Source organism: Acipenser ruthenus, chromosome 3 (genome assembly GCF_902713425.1).
Source record: "Acipenser ruthenus chromosome 3, fAciRut3.2 maternal haplotype, whole genome shotgun sequence".
NCBI lineage: Eukaryota > Metazoa > Chordata > Actinopteri > Acipenseriformes > Acipenseridae > Acipenser > Acipenser ruthenus.
The window spans coordinates 72,369,734-72,390,812 of NC_081191.1; the positions used below are offsets into that span (position 1 = coordinate 72,369,734).

The window sequence follows — 21,079 nt, forward strand, 5'->3', positions numbered from 1 at the left end:
GGTAAGGTTATAAATATATTAATCATATATTTAACATGTTTCCCATTCATATATATAGAGAGAGAGAGATAGATAGATAGATAGATAGATAGATAGATAGATAGATTAAAAATATATTTTCTTTCCGTATGAGATTCATGATAACAGAGAACATCATATTTCCTTAACAGGAAAAGAAATAAACTTAAATGTCTTTAAAATGTACAAAAAGCTAAAAAGTGTAACTTTTGTGAAAATATATAAGATCTTTAATATAAACCCATAGTACTATTCTTTGTATTTATGTATTTCGTTTTTTTTTTTAATTATTATTATTTACTTTGCTTTCAAAATGTTATTTATCTGTTCTTTACTTGTCTTTACAAATGCAATTTCAGGATTGTAAATCTGAAAAGCCTTGTCTTTTATTATTGGTGTTCTGATATCGTAAACGTTTGAATGGATCAATGCACACTGCCTACACTTATGGAGATGGTCTGGGTGGAGTCAAATAAACAGCAGAACTCAGCAAAGAACAGACGCGTCATGTGAAATTGAACCTGTCCAGGTAATCTGCCTTTTCACAGACTGAACCCATAGTACACTAGCAATACAAGCAACTGAACGGTTCCATCCTACAGGGGTGTAAGCGACACTTAATTACTGGGGTTGAACCCTCCTCCTTTGGCGGCACCCCACCTCACTCAACATGTTCAAAACCTAAACGGCATTTTGTACAGTGTGTTTTATTGGTGAGAGAAAAAAGGAGCTTCTGTTTTTTGCTGCGAGAACAATATGGCTGTTGGAACAGGTTATTTGCTCCTTGGTTTATCTTTTATGGTAAGAAGTTTCTTTTTTTTCATTTCAGTATTTTTGTAATGCCTATGTGTATATATCGGTTTTAGGTTTTGTACATACATTTTATTAATGTGATAAAACGATTAACTTTAGTTAAATATGAACGAAGCTTAAAACTTAAAAGACATAATGGTTCTTCATTATTTTTATTGCTCGAGTCAGTCACGTTTTACAGTTGTTTGAGGTTTATCTCTTGTTATGTTGAAGAAAATAAGAAAAACGCTTTACCTATAAAATCAACATTTTTATTTCGACTGCTACTAAATTACCTTTCTTTAGGACAAAAAAAAAAGGTACTGTAATGTTGCCGTAGCTTACTAGTGGTATGCCACTCGTGTTACCAAGTACTATATTAAAAGGTTTTGTAACTATTGTTACATTTCTCATTAGTATAAATAAATAAATAAATACATACACACATGTACAATTAAATTGAATGATAATCGATTTAATAGTAACGTTTTTTAATTCGCAAATTGTGCGTCACTAGCCTACCAAACAGACTTCAGTAATCACCTGACAACGGAACACCTAAATCCAGTGGCCTGCATGAGCTAAAAAATATTTACCGGTGTTATGTTTGAGTCAATAAAAACTAAATAACAAAAACATAAACAACTTTCTAAATGTACAATATAATTGCAAAATTTAGATTCAGAAATTGCCATTAAAATGTCTGGAGGGTGTTTACAAACATTTCCTTTACCTTTCACTTCTACATCACTTTACCGTGTTGGCCAAGTGATGTTTTGTTGTTAATAAAGCAAAAACAAACAAAAAAACAAACAGGACAGACACTGTTTTAGCTGTGCAAAACCTGGCACTGGTATGCTCAGAAATTGCTTATGACCACCACCGGGACAGGTATTGATTGTGGTATTATTTTTTATGTAATTTAATGAGTATGGTTTTAAATGGTTAATCAGTTTAATCACGTTAATATATATTTTGAAAGGATGTATAGTAAATTAAGGAAGCCATAACATTTACTTGTTTTCCCAGAAAATAAACAACCATTAGTTTGTGTTGCAGCCCTTTTGGAAGTGGTGGTATACAAATGGAAGTAAGCATGTTATCATTGTATTTTTAAGGTATCCATCATATCAGTCAAAGCTTGTGTTAGTACTGTGGAGGCAACAGTTCCCAAGGAGTTAAAGGCTGGATACATAATATCAGAAGGTAAGCTGCAGTTTATCAGAAATATTACCAATTCATCGTTGGACTTTGGTTTTAATATATATGTTACGGTGAAAGTCAGAATTTGTAAGTCTTAAGTTTTACTGGTAACTGTCAAAATTTACCAAGTAAGATGGTAAATGTCTGGGATTATGAAGAAATATAATGCTTTTCTGACATTTACTGGTGTTATTTTCAGGTACACTTTAAAAAGTGGTAGGCACTGCACTGTGCTTGCTGCCTAAGCCTAAACAACTTTGGCTAAAAAAGCAGGGAAAAGACTGTTCAAATCTGGTACTTTATGCTGTTCTTGGTCTGTTACATTGTTTTTAATGTAATTAAGAAAATAGTATGCAAATATTTCATATGCAATACATTAGGTCTTGTACATTTTATTTTATTTTTTCTTGTGTAACTTTGCGGTGACCTCTCATGTTGTCTTGTTCGTCTTGAATTGTTTTAAGAGAAATTGGTTGTCTGTTTCCAGTAGGGATGGGTCAGTGTAGTCGAATACACAATTACAAGGGGGAAGAAAAGAAAAAACTATTCGAACAGCATGTTATTTATTAGAGCACATGATAAAGCCTTGTATATTAGCTACTAGTACTAAGCAAATACGTGACAAGTGTTAAGTCAGTTTTAAACCCTAAGTCAGACGTTGTTATGCCTGTTGCAACAACCAACAATTTAGCCTGGCTTAGCTACATCCAATGTTAATATTCTACACCTGGCGTTCGAAATGCCCGTTCATGTGAATGAGATTTACATATTAAATGCAAGGACCCTAATTAATCATGCAATGCTTGTAACAGCAATACTCTACAGTAAACATACTCTGTTTCAAATTGTTTCCAGTTTTGTTGCCTCATTTTCAGCTAATGTTAACAAATCCACACTTGAGTTGCCCTGTAATGACTCCACACAGCAGCTTCTGCGCTGTTGCTAGGCATTCGTGAAACAACTTCCGGGAGCATGGCACCGGCGAACTTGACATTTGTAAACTCAAATAAATGAATGTATATAGCATGTGTAAAAGAAGGAAGCCAAACTTGAGTGCCAGTAACATTAGAAAGCTAATTTAACTTTATGATTAATATAAAGACATACTAGCTGTGAAGCAGAACAATGCAACGACTAATAAGAAAAAGCAAGACACTTGGAAAGGAGTTATTTTTTAATGCTGGGCTGTAGTTTAATGTAAAACATCTACTTTTGACTTTTTGTGAATGGATGGCGTAACATCAACATTTGCACTGACCATTAAAAGTACAACCAGGTATGTTCCTTGTTTTGAATTATTCACAGGTTATTGAATAAACCAGGTAACTTGAGTTAGATTCATCTGATACATTTTGTGTATTTGAATAGGAATCTATTCTAAATTTCCATCCCGTTTCCAGTTTGCTAACAAATTATTTGTAATTAACAGTAAATGTACCTCCTTCTGACAATTGACAATTCTGATTTTAAATGGGTCAATCTTATGATTTACCGGAATTATGAAGAAATATATGGTTTGTCGTAGTGTTATCATGTTTATTTTGGAACGACATTCAGTCATTAGTCAATGGCACTTGGTTATTCTTGATTTTATATCTATCTATCTATCTATCTATATATATATATATATATATATATATATATATATATATATATATATACACACACACACACCAGTAAATGTCTGAAGTAAAGCGTTATTTACTACTTTACTTGATAAATGTCGACATTTATTATTAAATCTTAAGATTTGCCAGTATTCCGACTTTAACCGTAACATTTACAGGTACGTTATTTAAACAGTTGTAGCAACACCTGGGGACGTGTAACGCTATATTTTTCGGAACCCTGCTACTTACTCTTTAAATGATAATTTTTTTATTATTATTATTCAGGATGTTTTGGACAATAGCCCTTCGCCAGCTGTTTAGAAAGAAAAGCACTTCAATTTTGTGTATACACCCAAAAATAAAAAACGTTTTAATGTGTGTGTAATATATATATATATATATATTTAAATTTAGTTAGTGTTATGACAATATTAATAATAACCTTCTAAATGGTGCTTTCATAACATAATATTGTTTTGTCCACCTTTTTGTATTTTTAATAAAGTTAATTTGCAACACTGCTTAAACAACACGCACTTGGAGCTTACTACCAGTGATCCAGACTTTGCCATTCAGCAAGATGGCCTCCTCTATGCAATACATTCAACCACGATACATTCTGGAGAAAGGGCTTTTGTAATATGGCTTCAAGACCAACAATCGCACCAAAAGTGGAAAATAGATGTCACACTCTCAGTTGAACACAATATGGTAGGTTACTGGACTTCATTGTAATTTTTATATCTGAGGCTAAAGTTTTAAAGTGAATACATCAGCTGTGGTTTTTTTATAGTTTCAGTAGGAAGGAGTGAGTTTTTTTCTATATAGTAGCTCCTGCACATTAGTAACCACATGTACTATTAAAAGCTGTAGTTTTAGCTATAAGCAAGGCCTGGAGATAAAAACCAAAATGCCCCAAATTTCTTCAGTGTAAATACACAAAAGAATTTGCCCGTAGAGTTACCACTACACTGACAGTAATTATTATTTTTTTTTCAAAGCTGCCACCACAACAATGTCAAAAACTCAAACCATATAACATAGTTACTTTGTATTTTCAGTTATAATTGTATTGGCAACCATGACATTGTTCTCTGACCTAAAACAGCTACAATATTGAGGTCATGTGGCTTTTGAAGTTACAGCTGCATATAGACAATACACTTTGAGTTATTGACTTAATGTTTGAAAGACAGATGTAGTCTTTGATTGTATTACTTAAGTTTCATTACCAGTGTGGTCTAGTAAAAATAAAATAAAAAAATTAACCATTTCACTTCTGCCTCTGGTATAACGATAAACCACTTGCTATGATATAGGGTTTTTATACTGGGTGCACAGCTGTAGTCTGTGATTCTCTCAATAAAGTTTAATTACTGGTGGTGTCCAGTGAACTTTAACCCTTTCAGTGCATACAGAGTCTTTACAACCTGTAATTTACAGTTGTCTCAATAAAGTTCCTTTACAGGTAGTGTTCAGTAGAAATTTAACCTTTTCACTGCCACATTGTTTGTAACCTCTGGACATATCAATTATGCATACCTTTTTCACATTTCGATTAAACTTCAAGTTTACAAACCATTCGATCCTATATGACATGCACTATAGATTATGCCACTGCAGATGCTTTGTTTCTTGTCCACAGAAGCTCCCATTTCTACTTTTATGTATAATTTAGTCATAGTTTTCTTCTTCTCAATGGCTCTTTTTTTCTTAAGGTAAAGAGAGAGGTAACCTTGAAACGCTCCAAAAGACGATGGAGACCACTACCTTTTTCTATTAGAGAGAATGATTTGGGACCATTTCCAAAAGATGTTCAACAGGTACTGTAATCTGCATATGAAGACTTGTTTATATTTGACTGTATTGGCCTGGTTGTCTGTGAATAAAATGAGTCTTCATTTTCAACAAGGTGGAAGACATTTTTATGAATTGTAAATAAAGTAGTTAAAATAAATAAATACATCAAAAAAACTGGAAGTGTCACACTATACATTTAAACAAAGAATGAAACATAGAAAACAAAAACTGGTGTTCATTTAGGATAGTGTTATGTGCTTTGTAAATGTGGTCCTTACTTACCTTTTGGTCCCTCTTCATATTTAGGGATCTATACTTTAATAATGTTTCTATTTTCTTTTTTTTACAGATCCAGTCTGACAGTTCACAGAATTTTAATGTCCTTTATAAAATCTATGGTAAGGGAGTGGACCAGTCACCTGTAGGTTTGTTCAGTGTTGTACCAGAAACTGGAATGCTGAGAGTGCACAGGGCTGTGGACCGTGAAGAAATATCAGAGTACAAAGTAAGTGTGGCAGTCCTACTGGGGGAGGGACACAGCACCACTGGCTCCCCAGTCTGTCGGTGCCTGTCACAGCCTGAGGGACACACAGTGTGCACTCTGCACACAGGCGCCGACAGGAGAGGGGGGGGTAGTTTGTTTATTTACCAGCGTTCAGTTTTACAACTACCTCTTTAGTTAATTATTCGTTTTGATTTATTAATGTTGTCATGCCAATAAAGCATGTTTGAATTTCAGAGAGCGCACAAAACAACAGCAACAAATAAAAATGAATACAAAATAATGCAAAATAAATCACACTACATTGTCAGGCCATCCTCACAAGTGTAGTAGAATTTATTACCAAATACAGTACCATGGATAATCTTTATACAACAAAAGGTATACAAACTACTCTACATAATAAATACAATTAGATGCACAAATTACCTGTACAGCAACTTTTCATAAAACTTTAAAACCGGTGGCTTCTCACATTTTTGAAATTACAGCAATGCAAAAAAACAGCAAGTACCTTAACAGCACACCACCTATAAAACAAGAACAGCTGAACCTTCTAGAGTTAAATTAGAAACTTTATTAATGTAGAATTCAATTAATTAAAAAAAAATGTACTTCTATAAAAATAAAATGTTAAAACCCAAGTTTATTTTATATTTTTCTACATTATTATTATTATTTTTTAAACATGGAGCAACAGAGACATCTAGTGGCTAGATGGGTGTAATCCATTAAAGAAAGTGATACTTTGTGTCTGGATTACCTCTGTAGTCAATACGTCGTCACCAGGGACTTTTTAAAATACATTTAAAATTGATGAAAGTTGTGGTAAACGTTGTGCTTTGTTTTAACAGTGTTCAAAGGCAGAGAATTTCCCATCAATAGAAGGCTTTCAGTAATAAAAACAGCAATTCACTTTTTTTTCTTTAGTTCTTTGCAGAGGCAGTGTCAACAGATGGCGTTAAGAGAGATCGGGATCTTGATGTAACTGTTGTAGTGGAAGATGAAAATGATAACCGCCCTGAGTTTGCTAAGGTTGTTGTTATCTCTGTACTTGAACATTCTGAAATTGGTGAGAATTATTTCAATATATTTTTCTGCAAAGAGAAATCAAATAATACTAATAAACCTGTGCTAATATTTATTTACTGATCTATGCATGACACTAAATAAAATGTAATATTAACAAGTATCTAAATACATGTTTTTTAAATCTGTATTAAGTATTTCGCATCTTAATAATTACAACAATATTCCAATAGTAAAAAGTACATTTTACAATGTACATTTCAAAATATTTAGGTATTAGGCATTTGTAAATATTTTTGTTCCTCATCGAGGTTGTTATTTAACAGTAGAACCAACATCTAAGTATTGTAGCATGTCTTATCCATAGACATAATATCAATATTAATATTAATTCCATGTCTTGACCTGTGTTTGATGCTTCTCGACAACTCTTTTCTGTAAAATTGCACATGGAACTTTAAAATGTAATGTGTTTTAACATACTCTGTAGTCTGCTCAGTTCCAATGTAAGCTCATGTGCATGTTTGTTTCAGTATTTGTATTTTGTGTGATTTAAAGGTCAGTTGAGCTGTGCATTCACACCTTGTGTCCAAGATTGTTTGATGAGGATTATGTTATTAAGAGAATGCTTTAAAAACACTTTCTGAACTCTCACAAGCATTCCCACATTCTCAAAAATCTTTGTTTTGTTGCTTTCTAGATGTTGTTTTTATACTGATTCTGGTAAAGATAATTATCCTTCCACTGCCCCATACCTTTGATGGAAGTACCTGGTTTCATCTCCCCTTACACATAATTAGACTTATAGATTCCTATGGAAAGCAAGTGTGAGTCAGGTGGAGTTCTATTTTGTGTAACATTGTGAAGTACTGTAACATGATGTTAATCATGTACTGTAACTCCTTTTGGAATTTTAAAGCAGTGAAAAAGACACTTAAGAAACATCATAGGGTGATTGTGCATTAATGCAACAACATTTCCCCACTCAATACTAAAGGTTAACCTTTAACTCAACAGCTATTAGTTGCTATTATAATCTATATTTAAATGATGGGGATTATAAGGTTTTTTAAAACTTTTTTTGTTTTCAAATGCAGATACTATTGTAGGACAAGTAAATGCCACAGACCGAGATGCGCCTAATACACTTTTTAGTCAAGTGAATTACAGAATTGTTTCCAACACTGACCTGTTCAGGATTCAACCAGAAACAGGAGTTGTGTATACAGTGTCTACTGCATTAGATAGAGAGGTGAGTTCATTATGATTCAAAAGCTATACATTCATTTATTTATTATTATTTTTACATTTTTGTACAAAATTATTTTATATGGTAGAGTAATTATTCAATTACATATCCAATTTCAGTATTTTTGTATGATTAAAATAAGTTTACACTTATACCCATGAAAAAGTCCTATACTACTTTATTATGAAGCATCTAGGCGCAATGTACTTGCTTATGGTAGTGTTTACAAAAAAAAAAAAAAACACCAATGAATTAGATCCAGCTGATCAATTACAGTTGTTTGATTTTATTTGTTTTTTTCAGACAAAAGACACCTATGAAATTGAAGTAGAAGCCATGGATTGTAAAGGTCTATCTTATGGACTGTCAAGTACAGGAACTGTTACAATTGTATTAAGAGACAGAAATGACAATCCACCAACATTCAAAGCCAGCAAAGTAAGTTGAAACCAACCTGAGTAAAGAGATAGCGTTAAGCAGTAGTCAAAGTAACATGCCACCATGCCTAGGGGACTGTTGGAAGGATCCCCTGTGCTTGTCTTTCTGAATATGTGAGGGATTCAAAAACTTCATAAGTGCAATCAGTGCACATGGGTGACGTGTGCGCAAGATGACATTTTACAAACTCTGATTGGTTGATTTCTTACACATGATGTATATACAGAGAACCACTTATCCAATTGGAAAGAAACTGGAATTTAACGTATGAGAATCTGTAGACAGACGAGGTTACCTATCTGTGTATCTACAGTAGTGCACTTTATATTTCTGCACAATTTGTAAATGTCACACGTACATTTTTTCCAAGCACTTATGTGGTGGATATGGGCCATAATCATCTACTTTTTCATGATACTGATGTTTCAAATGATCTATTTACTGGTGTGGAGGAGAATAACTGTTACTAACATACTGTACTTATTCCTTTACAGTATGAAGCGGTAGTTGAAGAAAATAAGAAAGATGTTCTTCTTTTACGAATTCCAGTGGATGACAGGGATTTAGTTAATACATCGAATTGGAAAGCTAAGTTTGTTATAAACAAGGGTAATGAAAATGGAAATTTTAGAATTGAAACAGACCCTGTCACAAATGAAGGACTCCTGTATGTTATTAAGGTAAGCAGAATCATTTATTTAAATATATTTAGAAATGTCAGGTGCATTAGAAAACAATTCATTAGAACTTTCTACACATGTAAATTATTAAAATTCCATAAAGTACTGAGATGGACAGTTCAGAGGATCAATCTATTCAATGCATAAAACATTCTGAACAAAGGGTTCCCATTGACTGCTTTGTATAATTTCCATTAAAAAAAAAATTCTAACTTTTTTTTAAATGTTAATTTCAACCCCCTTACTGTGCAGTTATATGATTCAAGTTTCTCCATACAGTATTACTCTTCATTAACTGGTACTTGAAGCTGATCTGTAACATATAACTGCACTTTTCTAGGATACATTTCTTACATTGGTCTAGTTGTTCATGGTGTCTTTTGAAACTCCCTGCTGTTCTATTATGCTTTGATATTGACTCAGAAACATGTACACATAAGATCTGCATTTTAAGTTACACAATATTGTAATACACTGCAACACACATGCTAACAGTTATGAAATATTTTACATTTGCTGACTTTAAAATAAGTATAGGATTTTTTTTTTATTAAAAGTAAAAAAGTTTTCTTTAAAAAAAAAAAAAGTGTAAATCTGGTTTTGGTGTAAAAACCTATATATAAACCTATTTTTCTACTCTGATGCATTATGAGCATCAACAATTTACTCAAAGCTTCCACTAATGTTTTCTACTATTGTAACAACCTTGACTTAAGAAGGAGAAACATTGATTTTCAAGGTGTGGTATCCGAAGCATAATCAACAAGTACAGAGAAACATCATCTATAATTGACAAACCCAGGACTGGAAGACCCAAAAAACTGTCTAACAAGGATGAGCAATACTGGAAGATAATATCCTTAAGGAATAGAAAGAAGACAAGTGTTGAATTGACAACAGAACTGGCAGAAGGCACAGGTGTTGTTGTCTATCCATCAACAGTCCAAAGCACCTTTGACCATTGTTCTGTTGATTTGAGTTGATTTATACTTGTTGATTATGCTTCGGATACCACACCTTGAAAATTGAGTGATGCAAGCTATTTCACTCAATGTTTTTCCTTCTTTATGCAAGTCAAGATTGTTATAATAATAGAAAACACTAGTGGAGGCTTTGAGTATATTGTTGATGCTCATAATGCAACAGAGTAGAAAAATGCAACATGTCTAAGACTTTTGCACAGCAGTGTACATCTGTCCATGTCTTTGACAATTCTTTAAAGGTAATACTATATTGTTTATATTTTAAACTTGTTTTACAGCCTTTGGACTATGAGAAAAATGCAGTTGTAAAGCTGGAGGTGGCAGCTGAGAATGAAGCAGGACTGGTAGGCAGTAATAAAAATTGGGCCACCATTCCAGTGAATGTGAATGTGACAAATGTGGACGAGGGCCCAGAATTCGACCCAGCTAATTTGTTTCTTCGCATTAAAGAAAACGAGCCAAACGGAACCATTATTGGGACCTACAGTGCATTGGACCCAGATACTAAAACCAGTGATGGTATACTGTAAGGAAACCCTTCTTTTTAATGCATGCAATTCATCTACATTTTTTGTTAAAGTATATTTATATTTTATGTCATTCATATATTTCTTCTATGGGTTATGAATACAAATTTAAAACAAAATCTGATACAGTACTTTTCTGGTAATGCAAGTCCCAAGAAAAAAGAAAAAAAAAAGTTAGATTTAAAAAAAAAACAAACATACATATACTGTAGCTTTAAATCTCGCAAGCGTGTACAATCCTCCCTGTCTATACAGCCTCCAATAATATTATACTATTGGAGACTCCACAGACAGAGGATTGTACTTGCGAGATTTAAAGCTATATTACAGTTAGATAAGGAGGATTGTACATGCTAATCACATTTAAAACAGAATTAGAAATTGTGGACGAAATTGTTAAATGCCTACACACACAAAAACCGCAGAAGAATATGCCTGTGATCATAATAATTTTGTTGCGGAAAACAGCAAAGAAACAAGGTACTAGTGTTCAAATACTGTCAAGTTATAATACATATTGTGCCAAGAAAATACAGTCAAGAATTTTGGGAAGTAACCGAAAAGCATAATCTCATATAGTATATAAAAAGCAAAAGCCCTAAAATAAAAAAAAAAAAGAAAAATCAGGGTATCAACATAACTCAAATATCTAAAAATAAACACAGACAAATGTAATTAATAAACACAGAAAAACAGAAGCACAAATATACCTTATCATTACATCTGCTGATTATAAAAACAGAAAAACATACTGCACAGCCAATGTTATCTGTATTATTTAAATTAATAAATACAGTTTGCATGGGGTTTTTAATACCTTTGTTCTAGTAGTGAAAGTAAGCCTTGCCTTTTTATTTATGCTTTCACCACAGTGATTTTTTTTGTTTGTTTTTTGCTGTTCTAAGTTTAGGGTAAAACAATTAAATTTTTGGTGTTTCCGGTTTAACAGATATTATGAAACCTCAGACCCTGCATCATGGCTAGAAGTCGAAGAAACCACTGGCAAACTCTGTGTAGTTGGCAGCATGGATAGAGAGTCATCATTTGTGACAAACGGCATATACAATGTCACAGTCAAAGCTGTCGACCGGAGTAAGTAAACCGCTTGATAGTCTTGTAATATTTTCAAATCCATGATTCAAATAATCAGTTCTAAACTTCCACATATTCCATATATGATATGAGAGTATGTCTATTGTAGCTTAACTTATTGTGGACAATTGTTGAAGCTATTCCACCTACTGTGTGTGTGTGTGTGTGTGTGTGTGTGTGTGTGTGTGTGTGTGTGTGTGTGTGTGTGTGTGTGTGTGTATTTATTTTATTTTTTTATAGCACAATATTATCAGAGCTATTGTATTCTATATTATGGGAACTGGTGTGGACTTCTACAATTTTAAAACTGCAGTTACTACACCTTTAAGACAAAGCTACTTAACTTTTGTTCTTAATCGCTTTAGGTTCAAAAACAGGTACCGGGACAGTAGTGATACATTTAGAAGATGAAAATGATAACAGCCCTATCATCACCAATAAAGACTTGACGATTTGTGAGCATTATGGACAGTTAGGATCTGTAAAGGTTGAAGCAGAGGATAAAGATGATGTGCCTTTTTCATCTCCTTTTGTATTTGGCTTCCCAAAGAACCATGATCAAAATTGGAAGATAACAAATGAAGAAGGTATGGAAATATTATTTTATTGCACATCAAAACCTTTAAAAGCCAATGGAATGGGTGCCAGATGCTACATTATTAAAGCTTTATTGACATCCCTTAATAAAGTTTAAAAGCATGGCACAGTGTAGTAAACCATAGTGAAAGCACAGTAAAGGGATTTGGTAAAACATATTAAACACATGTACAACTGTCAAAACATTCTGAATGATCTGGTGCTGCACAAAATATATGTATGTAGATAAAAATGTCCCAGGCTAGCAATGTACCCATACACCAAAAAATGTGTCGGAGGGGGTTGAAGAACTTAATACAATGTTCAGTCATTTGGATTGCTCAGCAGTCATTTGATCTAAACCCATTGTGGGTTTATGGAATTAACAATGGTTCATAGAATAAGAAGTGCACATTTGATGGGCACCCAACGTGTTAAGTGAAGATGACATAGGGTTTTTGGTATTTTGGTTTTCAAGTTTGTTTATACTGTATAATTATAGATATTTTGTTAGTACCACATTTACTCTTGCCTTTATTCAGCAATTGTCTTTTGGTCTGATTTAACAAAAATGTCATACAATATGTATCTCTTCCAATATTTATTCATTAATTAATGTTTTCTTTTAGCCACTTCCATGAGCCTTGAACAAGCAAGGGAACTACCTTCTGGTACTTACAATGTCCCTGTGATTATTCGTGATCAACAAGGGAAAAGTGAACAACAGAGCATAACAATCAGAATCTGCAAATGCAGCAATGGGCAGTGTGTCACAAGTCCAATCTCAACTGCACTTGGAGTATGGGGGATCCTGGCATTGTTGTTAGGGATAGCATTATTATTAATGCTGCTCTGTAAGTATAATACTTTATATTTGAAATGTTGTTTTACGACATGCAGTAACTAAGAAACACAAAATGCAAAAGTGTTGAACAATGTACATTAAACAACCTAGCATCGTATCTCCTTGGAGCAATTTTCTTTTGTATGTGAATCTGTCATAACTTTGGGCTGGCATGTCTGCATTTGCAACGTTATAGCTACAAACTAATTGTATTTTAATCGGTAATAGATAGTGATATTGAGCATGACGCGATGTTATGAATTTAACAGAAATATGTACCGGCTTATGTTACTCAAGTCATTAGAAGTAATAATTATAATGCAGAATATTATCTGACTATATTGGATTTGCTGACCATAAGGCTATGGTATATAAAAAAGTATATGTGCACTCAATTGCTTCTTCCAGTTTTCAAGTGAAGTTCTTACAAGTTTATTTAATTAAAAACAAGCAAACAAAAATGAAGAGAATGCGAAGCTGACGAAGACACGTTGTCGAAACCCATGGTCTCAGGACTGGTGTGAGGTCACGCACATAACCGTAGTGAGGGAATACAATGGGATACAATGACAATAGGTCTATATGTACATGTACATGTATATGTGACTCGTTTAATCAGATTAATAACTTTATTCTTCCCTTATATTTTATTACAAGTAACTTTAAAATTCTGAGCAAGTTCAGAAAAATAAACCAGCTTGAAATACGTTATACACTCAAACAACACTATTCTCTGGCAATGCACGACATGAAAAGTAAAATAATATATATATAACAGCTGGCGTAAACTTAGTTATTATAGTACAGTTAAACATCAAAGTTTAACTGTACTATAATAAAGCAGGTGTGTATAGTACCTTACTATAGATCTTGTGACTATACCATAGCAAAAGCATATTTGATGGAAGTCTGCACAGTATTTGGCCGATAAACTGTACAAACTGCCATAAGACCTACAACCATTTGCATCCACGAAGGCTCATAGAGTGCTGAGACTTGTGAAATTTACAGATTCACTGTGCCATTTTCTGTGTCTTTCTTGACAGCTTTTCCCGCTGTCATGCCATGGCTGTACGCGCTACATCACTGCTGTTTCTGAAACAATCGAACATTCTTGTATTTTATTTTTAAACACTCAAACGCTCAAAGCCAGTGGAGCTGAAGCAAAGACGCAAATAGCAACAGACCAGTGACAGCACACGCGGGCGTGCAGTGTCAATCTGTGACATTTGCTGCTTTGTAATTGGCTGTACCTCGTAGCAACTAGAATGACACTTGGGCTGCATCATCCTGAATGAGTTGTCCGGTCGAGTACAACCTGCTGCATTATGCAAGTAGCCAAATTAAAATGCAATGTACGGGACCGCGCAGCTTCATGCAATTAAGCGAAATATGCATTTAGCCGATATGCATTTAACCGTATCATACAATCATAGAAAATGTTGCACTAAAAAACGGGCCCAGCTGCATGCTTGCAATTAAGCAATTTATGCAATTATCCAATATGCAAATAAGTGGAGTTGACTGTGTGTTATATGTGTGTGTGTGTGTATAATATAATTTGCCACAACATGATCTCTTACACTATTATATTGTAGTCCACTGAAAGAGTTCACTTTAAGAGCAGGGCTCAAGCATCCATGTGAGCACTTCATCCGTACGCAGTGGTTTTAGAACATCATTAATTAATCTTTTGTATTATTGAGAAATAACAGAATGGTTGATTTCTGTAGAAAACAATGGAAGAGTAAAGTCTGGTTTTTGTATAATAATAATAATAATGTAATAGCAGCTGTAAATCAGTTTATAATCCATTCGAACCTGTCAGAATTCTATTGTGATCTATTTAACATGTATTTATCTGAACAGCTTGAAAATAACATGTACAGTAAAATGTTATTGATTTATTTTATGATTTAATGGAGATATTTTAATGGCATATTAAACAGGTACAATAAATGTGTGCTTTGTAACTAAAATAAAGGGATGTTTTCCTTAGACTAAATACATTTTACCTAATCAGGTATTTTGCTAACCTGTTTCTGTGGGGAGAAGAAAGAAACAGTAGACGTTGATAATGGAGCTGAGGCAGTGCTTATCAAGTCTAATACAGAGGGACCAGGTGAAGAAGTAATGGTAAGTTTAACATTGATACACCATCAACTGTAGTAATGTATTTTTTACGCCTGTTCAAAGTTTATGATTAATAAAAACATGAAATAAAAATATATTGTACATTTAAGGAAGTGTATTACTACTTATTTGGTAAATGCAGTTTTTTGGTCTGGAGGTTATTTTAAAGATCATCTGGTCTTCCTTGTGAAAGGACATTGTCTTCACTTGTTTAAATACCACGAAGCCTATCTTTATTAGGACCAGACACAACAGAAAACAATCGAATGACTTGGACCTGCTTTCTCACTTAGGCTGGGACCAAATCAAAACTTTGACAACCCCGCTAATCGCACTTAACAAAACTGTATTTAATAGCGTTTTCTTTTTGTGAGTAGAAGAAATAAGATACTTACAAAAAAAGAAAACACTATTAAATACAGTTTTGTTAAGTGCGATTAGCGGGTTGTCAAAGTTTTGATTTGGTCCGGGCCTTAATCAGATTGAGTATTTTTCTATGTTAAATTGCTATATATTTTAAAGTCTGAAAGTCTTTATTTTTATATTAACAGGCTTCAAATTTCAGGGCTCCTGCACAACATACCACCCTTGACCAAGAGTCACGATTTCAACAGCCGTCTGGAGGTGGTGTGCAAGATATTAGGCTCTCTGACTTCCAGAAAGCTAGTAATGGCTATGGTGGTGAAACCCTGGATGGTGGTATGCGGAATGGTCCTAGCTCATACCTATCTGCCACCAACAGCACCATGCAAAATAACTATGGACAACAGTTTGGAGGTGGAGTTCAACATTATGCAGACCAAAACAGTACCAGCATTTGGAGAACAAATGGCTTGGTGATTGATCAGGTAAGGGCTGCAAAAATCATCTGCCGTAGAAAATAATTAATAACCTAAATCTAAACAAAGCACTCTGTGCTCCTAAATACACTAAAAAGTCACCAGGATGCAAAGTCTGAAAAATTAAGTATGAAATTTATCTAAATAGTCAGTTGACTGATAAGAATTTTACATTGTACATGCATTGAATCTTTAAACCGTTATGGACTTTTTATACTCTCTCTCTATTATCCTTGTATAGAGATTTTTCATTTTGAAATAATTTTTATTTAGACTTTTAAAGGAATGTAATTGAAAAAAAAGAAACTCAAATGTTTTTTGTTAACTTTACAGAAATTGAATGGCTTTGTAACAGAACACGATGACAGATTTGCTCAGGACATTAGTCATGTCTATGGCTTTGAAGGCAAAGGCTCACTTGCTGGATCTGTGGGGTGCTGCAGTGACCTAAATGATGACAGTGGATTAGAATTTGTAAATACATTGGGACCAAAATTCAGAACATTGGCACAAGTTTGCAGAAAGAAATGAAGACGTGATGAACACGAATTATTTGGGCTTTAAGAGAACATCTTGCAATCAGACTCTTGCGAAATTATTCAGTGTTTGCAAAATGTGGGCTATTTTACCCAGAGTGGAGTAATTCAGTGTGTTTACATGAACATAAGAATTCTGAATTTTTTTGGAATATATAGTTTTCTGAAAAGTAATTCTGATATCAAGTCATGTAAACACACCTTTTCTGAAAACGTATTGGAAAATTCCAAAAGTGATTTTTACGAAAACACCACCTAGAAAATTCCAGTAGTATTCTGAAAACTAACATAATTTATGTCATGTAAACACACTTTTCAGAAACCGTCTTCTGATAGTGTACTGCACATTCAAACTTTGACAATTTCCGCGAACATGATTATTAAAGCAACTATATCCATATTTCTAGCAGAAAAAAAGCAAAGAAAAACAAAACACAGTGGCAATAATGATTACACTTCTTGGACACACAGGGACGAGACTTAGTACCTGAGTGGGAGTTGGGAGAACAAGTTTTGTTTTGTTACATTCTTATTTCATCATCCATAGATGTCTTAATTAACTTTTTATAAATACAAATACAGCCCAACAACTTATTTTTTTGAACAAGACGAGGAAAAAGGAAAGTATGGTAACTATTTATCAGTTTTGCTTGGCAAGTTATAGAACAGCATCTTGTGTAAGGGTGGAAATAAAAAGAAGGCTAGTGATGTACATAATGGGAACCGCTTAATGATTTTGGATTATTTAATATGTAGTCCAAGGGATGCTTTTCAATTTTGTGTTGTATTTATTTCTCAAACCAAAAAAATCAATAAAATAATTATAAATGGATATCTGATTTCAGTCACGATCAGTTTACATGGATCCATTTGCTTAGTTATGGATACAGTTATATAATTATTTTAAAAATTAAGTAACAGGGTTCTTTTTCATTGTTAACAACCTGACAACTTTTTGTACTTATAAGCAGAAATGGATGAGCTGTTGCAAGGAGTGGACAGCTTGCACATGCTGGGGTATTAGAACAAGAGAGAATACCAGAACCCAGCAATCAGTACGTTAACATGAGATCAAGTTTTAAGAACACTAACGTATTCGGAAAACACAATCAGAAAATTGTTTTTGTGTTTACATGATAATCAAATTACACTTCCGATAAATAAACAAGGGGCTTGTTACCAGGTGGTTCCCAGTTCAATCCCAGCTCGGCCAATGTGTGTGACCTTGAGCAGGTCACTTAACCTCCTTGTGCTCTGTCCTTCGGATAAGCTGTAAAACCGAGGTCCTATTGTAAGTGACTACAGTAGCAGTTGTGATGCGTAGTTCACCCCCTAGTCGCTTTGGATAAAAGCGTCTGCTAAATGACTAATTAATAATGTACAGCACAATAATCTGTTGAATACAGCATAAGAATTTGCAACTTCGCTAAATCTAAAATACCTGATCATTTATGCCTCGGTGTAAGGCCCACACTATGTCTTTAAACTGTATTAGTTGCCTTTAAACTGGCTTAAAATTGGTAATACGGCTAGCATCGGTTTAATACCATACTCAAGACCACCTCGGGGTAGTCTTGAGTCCAGTTCTAAATTAGATCGCATTAGGTAGTGCCGTTTGTCAGAACTGTGGACGCTGTAATAACGAGCTACATTTTTTGTGTATCCTCCAATATCCCCAAATGCTTTCTGATATGTTTTGGCGCATGTACATTACAAATACAGAACTCGGAACAGGTGTCCGAAGGAGTTGAGAATGACTGTCAGTACTGCTGTACCGTATACAACTTCTGAGGCTTGTTGTGAAATGGTGGATCATGGAGCGATGTGATCAGATGCAGAAATCAAGGCACATTAATATCACAGTTCATTGCGCTGCTAGGAACTGTAACTATTTTAATAGTGTTTGTACGCATTAAGCCCAACTAAACATGAAACGGTACTTTAGTGTAGACGCTTTGAGCTGGACTAATTAAAACGTTTTTGAGTAAGGTTCTCTAAGGTTATGTAGTGTGGACAGGGCATTACTGCAGACTGAACTGAGCCCTGTCTGTTTCCATCCTATTCGCTACTGCGTATGCGCAAATGCTCTACATTTTCCAAAAATGTAATCCATGTACACAGTTGAATTTATCAGAAGTGTAATTGGATTATCTATTCCAAGTCATGTAAACACAGAAAAGTGTTTTTACGTTAGTTTTCTGAAAACTTGATCTCATGTAAACTTACTGATTGTTGGGTTCTGGTATTTGATCTAGCACTAATCTCCCATAATGACCCACCCATTCAAAACATGTGTTCCTATTGTTTTTATACTTGTCATTACAGACAAGCCTGGTAATACTTAGAAGCTTCATTATACCTCTTAACTGTCCAGCATACACAATGCATGCAAAAGGTGTGGTTATTTTTTTTTGGTGTGCCTTATTGCTATTAACGTTATTGTTTTTTGTTTTTTTTTGTAAATTTGTATTGGTAGTGGGATTCTTTAAAATTATTATACACCTCTTTCATGTACAGTGTGCATCAGAAAGCTACATGGGAATTAGCATTTTCCTTTACTGTCATGTTTCCCTGCCTAGCGTGTTCAATTTAAATCTCTGTTTTAGCATTGTACTTTAAAATCCCAAATTATTACCAATGCTTACAAATAAGTATATAATAGATTATATTGTACACAAGATTTTTTTTTCTTAAGTGTTTCATAATTACATGTAAAAGGTTTATACTTACTGTGGCGGGGTAGCGTCACAGCCGAGATGGTATTGGCACAGACAGAGACTCAGACACAGAAAGCTGCAAGTTAAATGCGCTAATGCGCTCTTTAATTCCACAAATAAACAAAAATAACACGGTCAAAACACTTTACAAAAACACACTTGACAAAACAAAAGGCACAAGGGCAAAAACAAAAGGTTTTACAAAAACTCATGAATGTAACAAACAGACAGCACAGCATGGAACATGAAACACAGACATCCACCTCCATCACCAACATTAATCGTACTAATTCTCTAACACCTTAAAGAAATTTAATCCCCTCCCTGCCAACCCAATATTCCCCACACAAACACACACCTGTGCACCGGCAGGGCTTTCATCCTGCCACACTTACTGTCATCAAAGATTTTTTAAACGACTGCCAAAAAAGCAAAACCGCCTCATATCAGGCATTGCTGTTCCCTCAGTATCGGTTTTACTTGATCCGATACAATGTCTCACAAGATTACAGTTTGCCAACAAGTTCAAAACTCCCACGTAACAAGTGATGTTCCTGATATGAAAATGAATTCCAGTTCTATTGGTGTAAGGATGATAAGTCAAGTATGTCACCAGTATGTGTATTGTGGTATTGATGAAAATGAAAACCTATTTTATTTTTAACTATTAATGTTGTATATACACGAGTATCTAGAAATCTGTTCTGTTTAAATTTCTAGTTTGAGGTTATTTGTGTTTTTGCTGACAAATGAATGTTACTTTTATATACCTGTTTTTTTTTTGTTTTGTTTTTTAATTATAAATTAGAATGAATTGCTGTAGAAGATGTTTAATGATTTTTTTGTTCAGCTAATGTTTCAAAGATAATAGTATACTACTTACATAGGTACAATCTCTATAAGAGATACTTGTATAGCTTAAATACATTGTTTGCAAATTTATTTCTAGTTTTATTGCCCATGCACTGCTTAAGGAAGAAAGAAATATGTATGCACATCTTGTTATGCTTTGCAGCTTAAGGATCTTGCATTGCATAGATGCACTCATTCAGCTGCAGCTTTGAGAGCTTTATGACCAGATCGCTGATGTGAATGAAAACTTTTCTCAGTGGTAATAGAGTAATTGGTTGCTTGCATTGCAAAGGAAAGTGTATAACAACTGGTTTCTTTCTGGAACACACTGCTGTATTTTATTAATTAACTTTTAATAAGCTGTTTTTTGATTCATGTATCTCATCACTTTGTTTTTTGACATTCTTTGATTTATAAATAAATAAATACATCTTTTTATTTGTTCATGTTTGTTTTAAGAGCACTGGTGTCGCCAACTTGAGGTAAGCTTGATAAAGTATTGTAACAAAACCCTATCCTAGAAGGTAGTGTTTTAACTGGATTAAATAGAGTAACGTATAGCTACCACCACCTTTGATAAGCCAAGAAGGGCCAGGTAAAATAAACCCAGGAAGAAGAATAGAATAAGTTACTGTAGCTAGGGAACAGAGTGAAGCACT

General features: G+C 33.9%; 1 protein-coding gene across 1 annotated transcript; it reads left to right on the plus strand.

Moving 5' to 3' along the window:
- The first annotated feature begins 567 nt into the window (after positions 1-567).
- Positions 568-20,864, plus strand: LOC117394818 (desmocollin 2-like protein). The gene is made up of 16 exons (XM_033993424.3): positions 568-819; positions 1,929-2,016; positions 4,129-4,334; positions 5,342-5,446; positions 5,773-5,928; positions 6,856-6,997; positions 8,052-8,206; positions 8,507-8,641; positions 9,136-9,321; positions 10,583-10,830; positions 11,781-11,923; positions 12,289-12,510; positions 13,129-13,353; positions 15,367-15,479; positions 16,028-16,324; positions 16,649-20,864. Exons 1-16 carry the CDS (start codon positions 775-777, stop codon positions 16,844-16,846), a joined length of 2,664 nt encoding a protein of 887 aa, XP_033849315.1. The 5' UTR covers positions 568-774; the 3' UTR covers positions 16,847-20,864.
- The last annotated feature ends 215 nt before the right edge of the window (positions 20,865-21,079 follow it).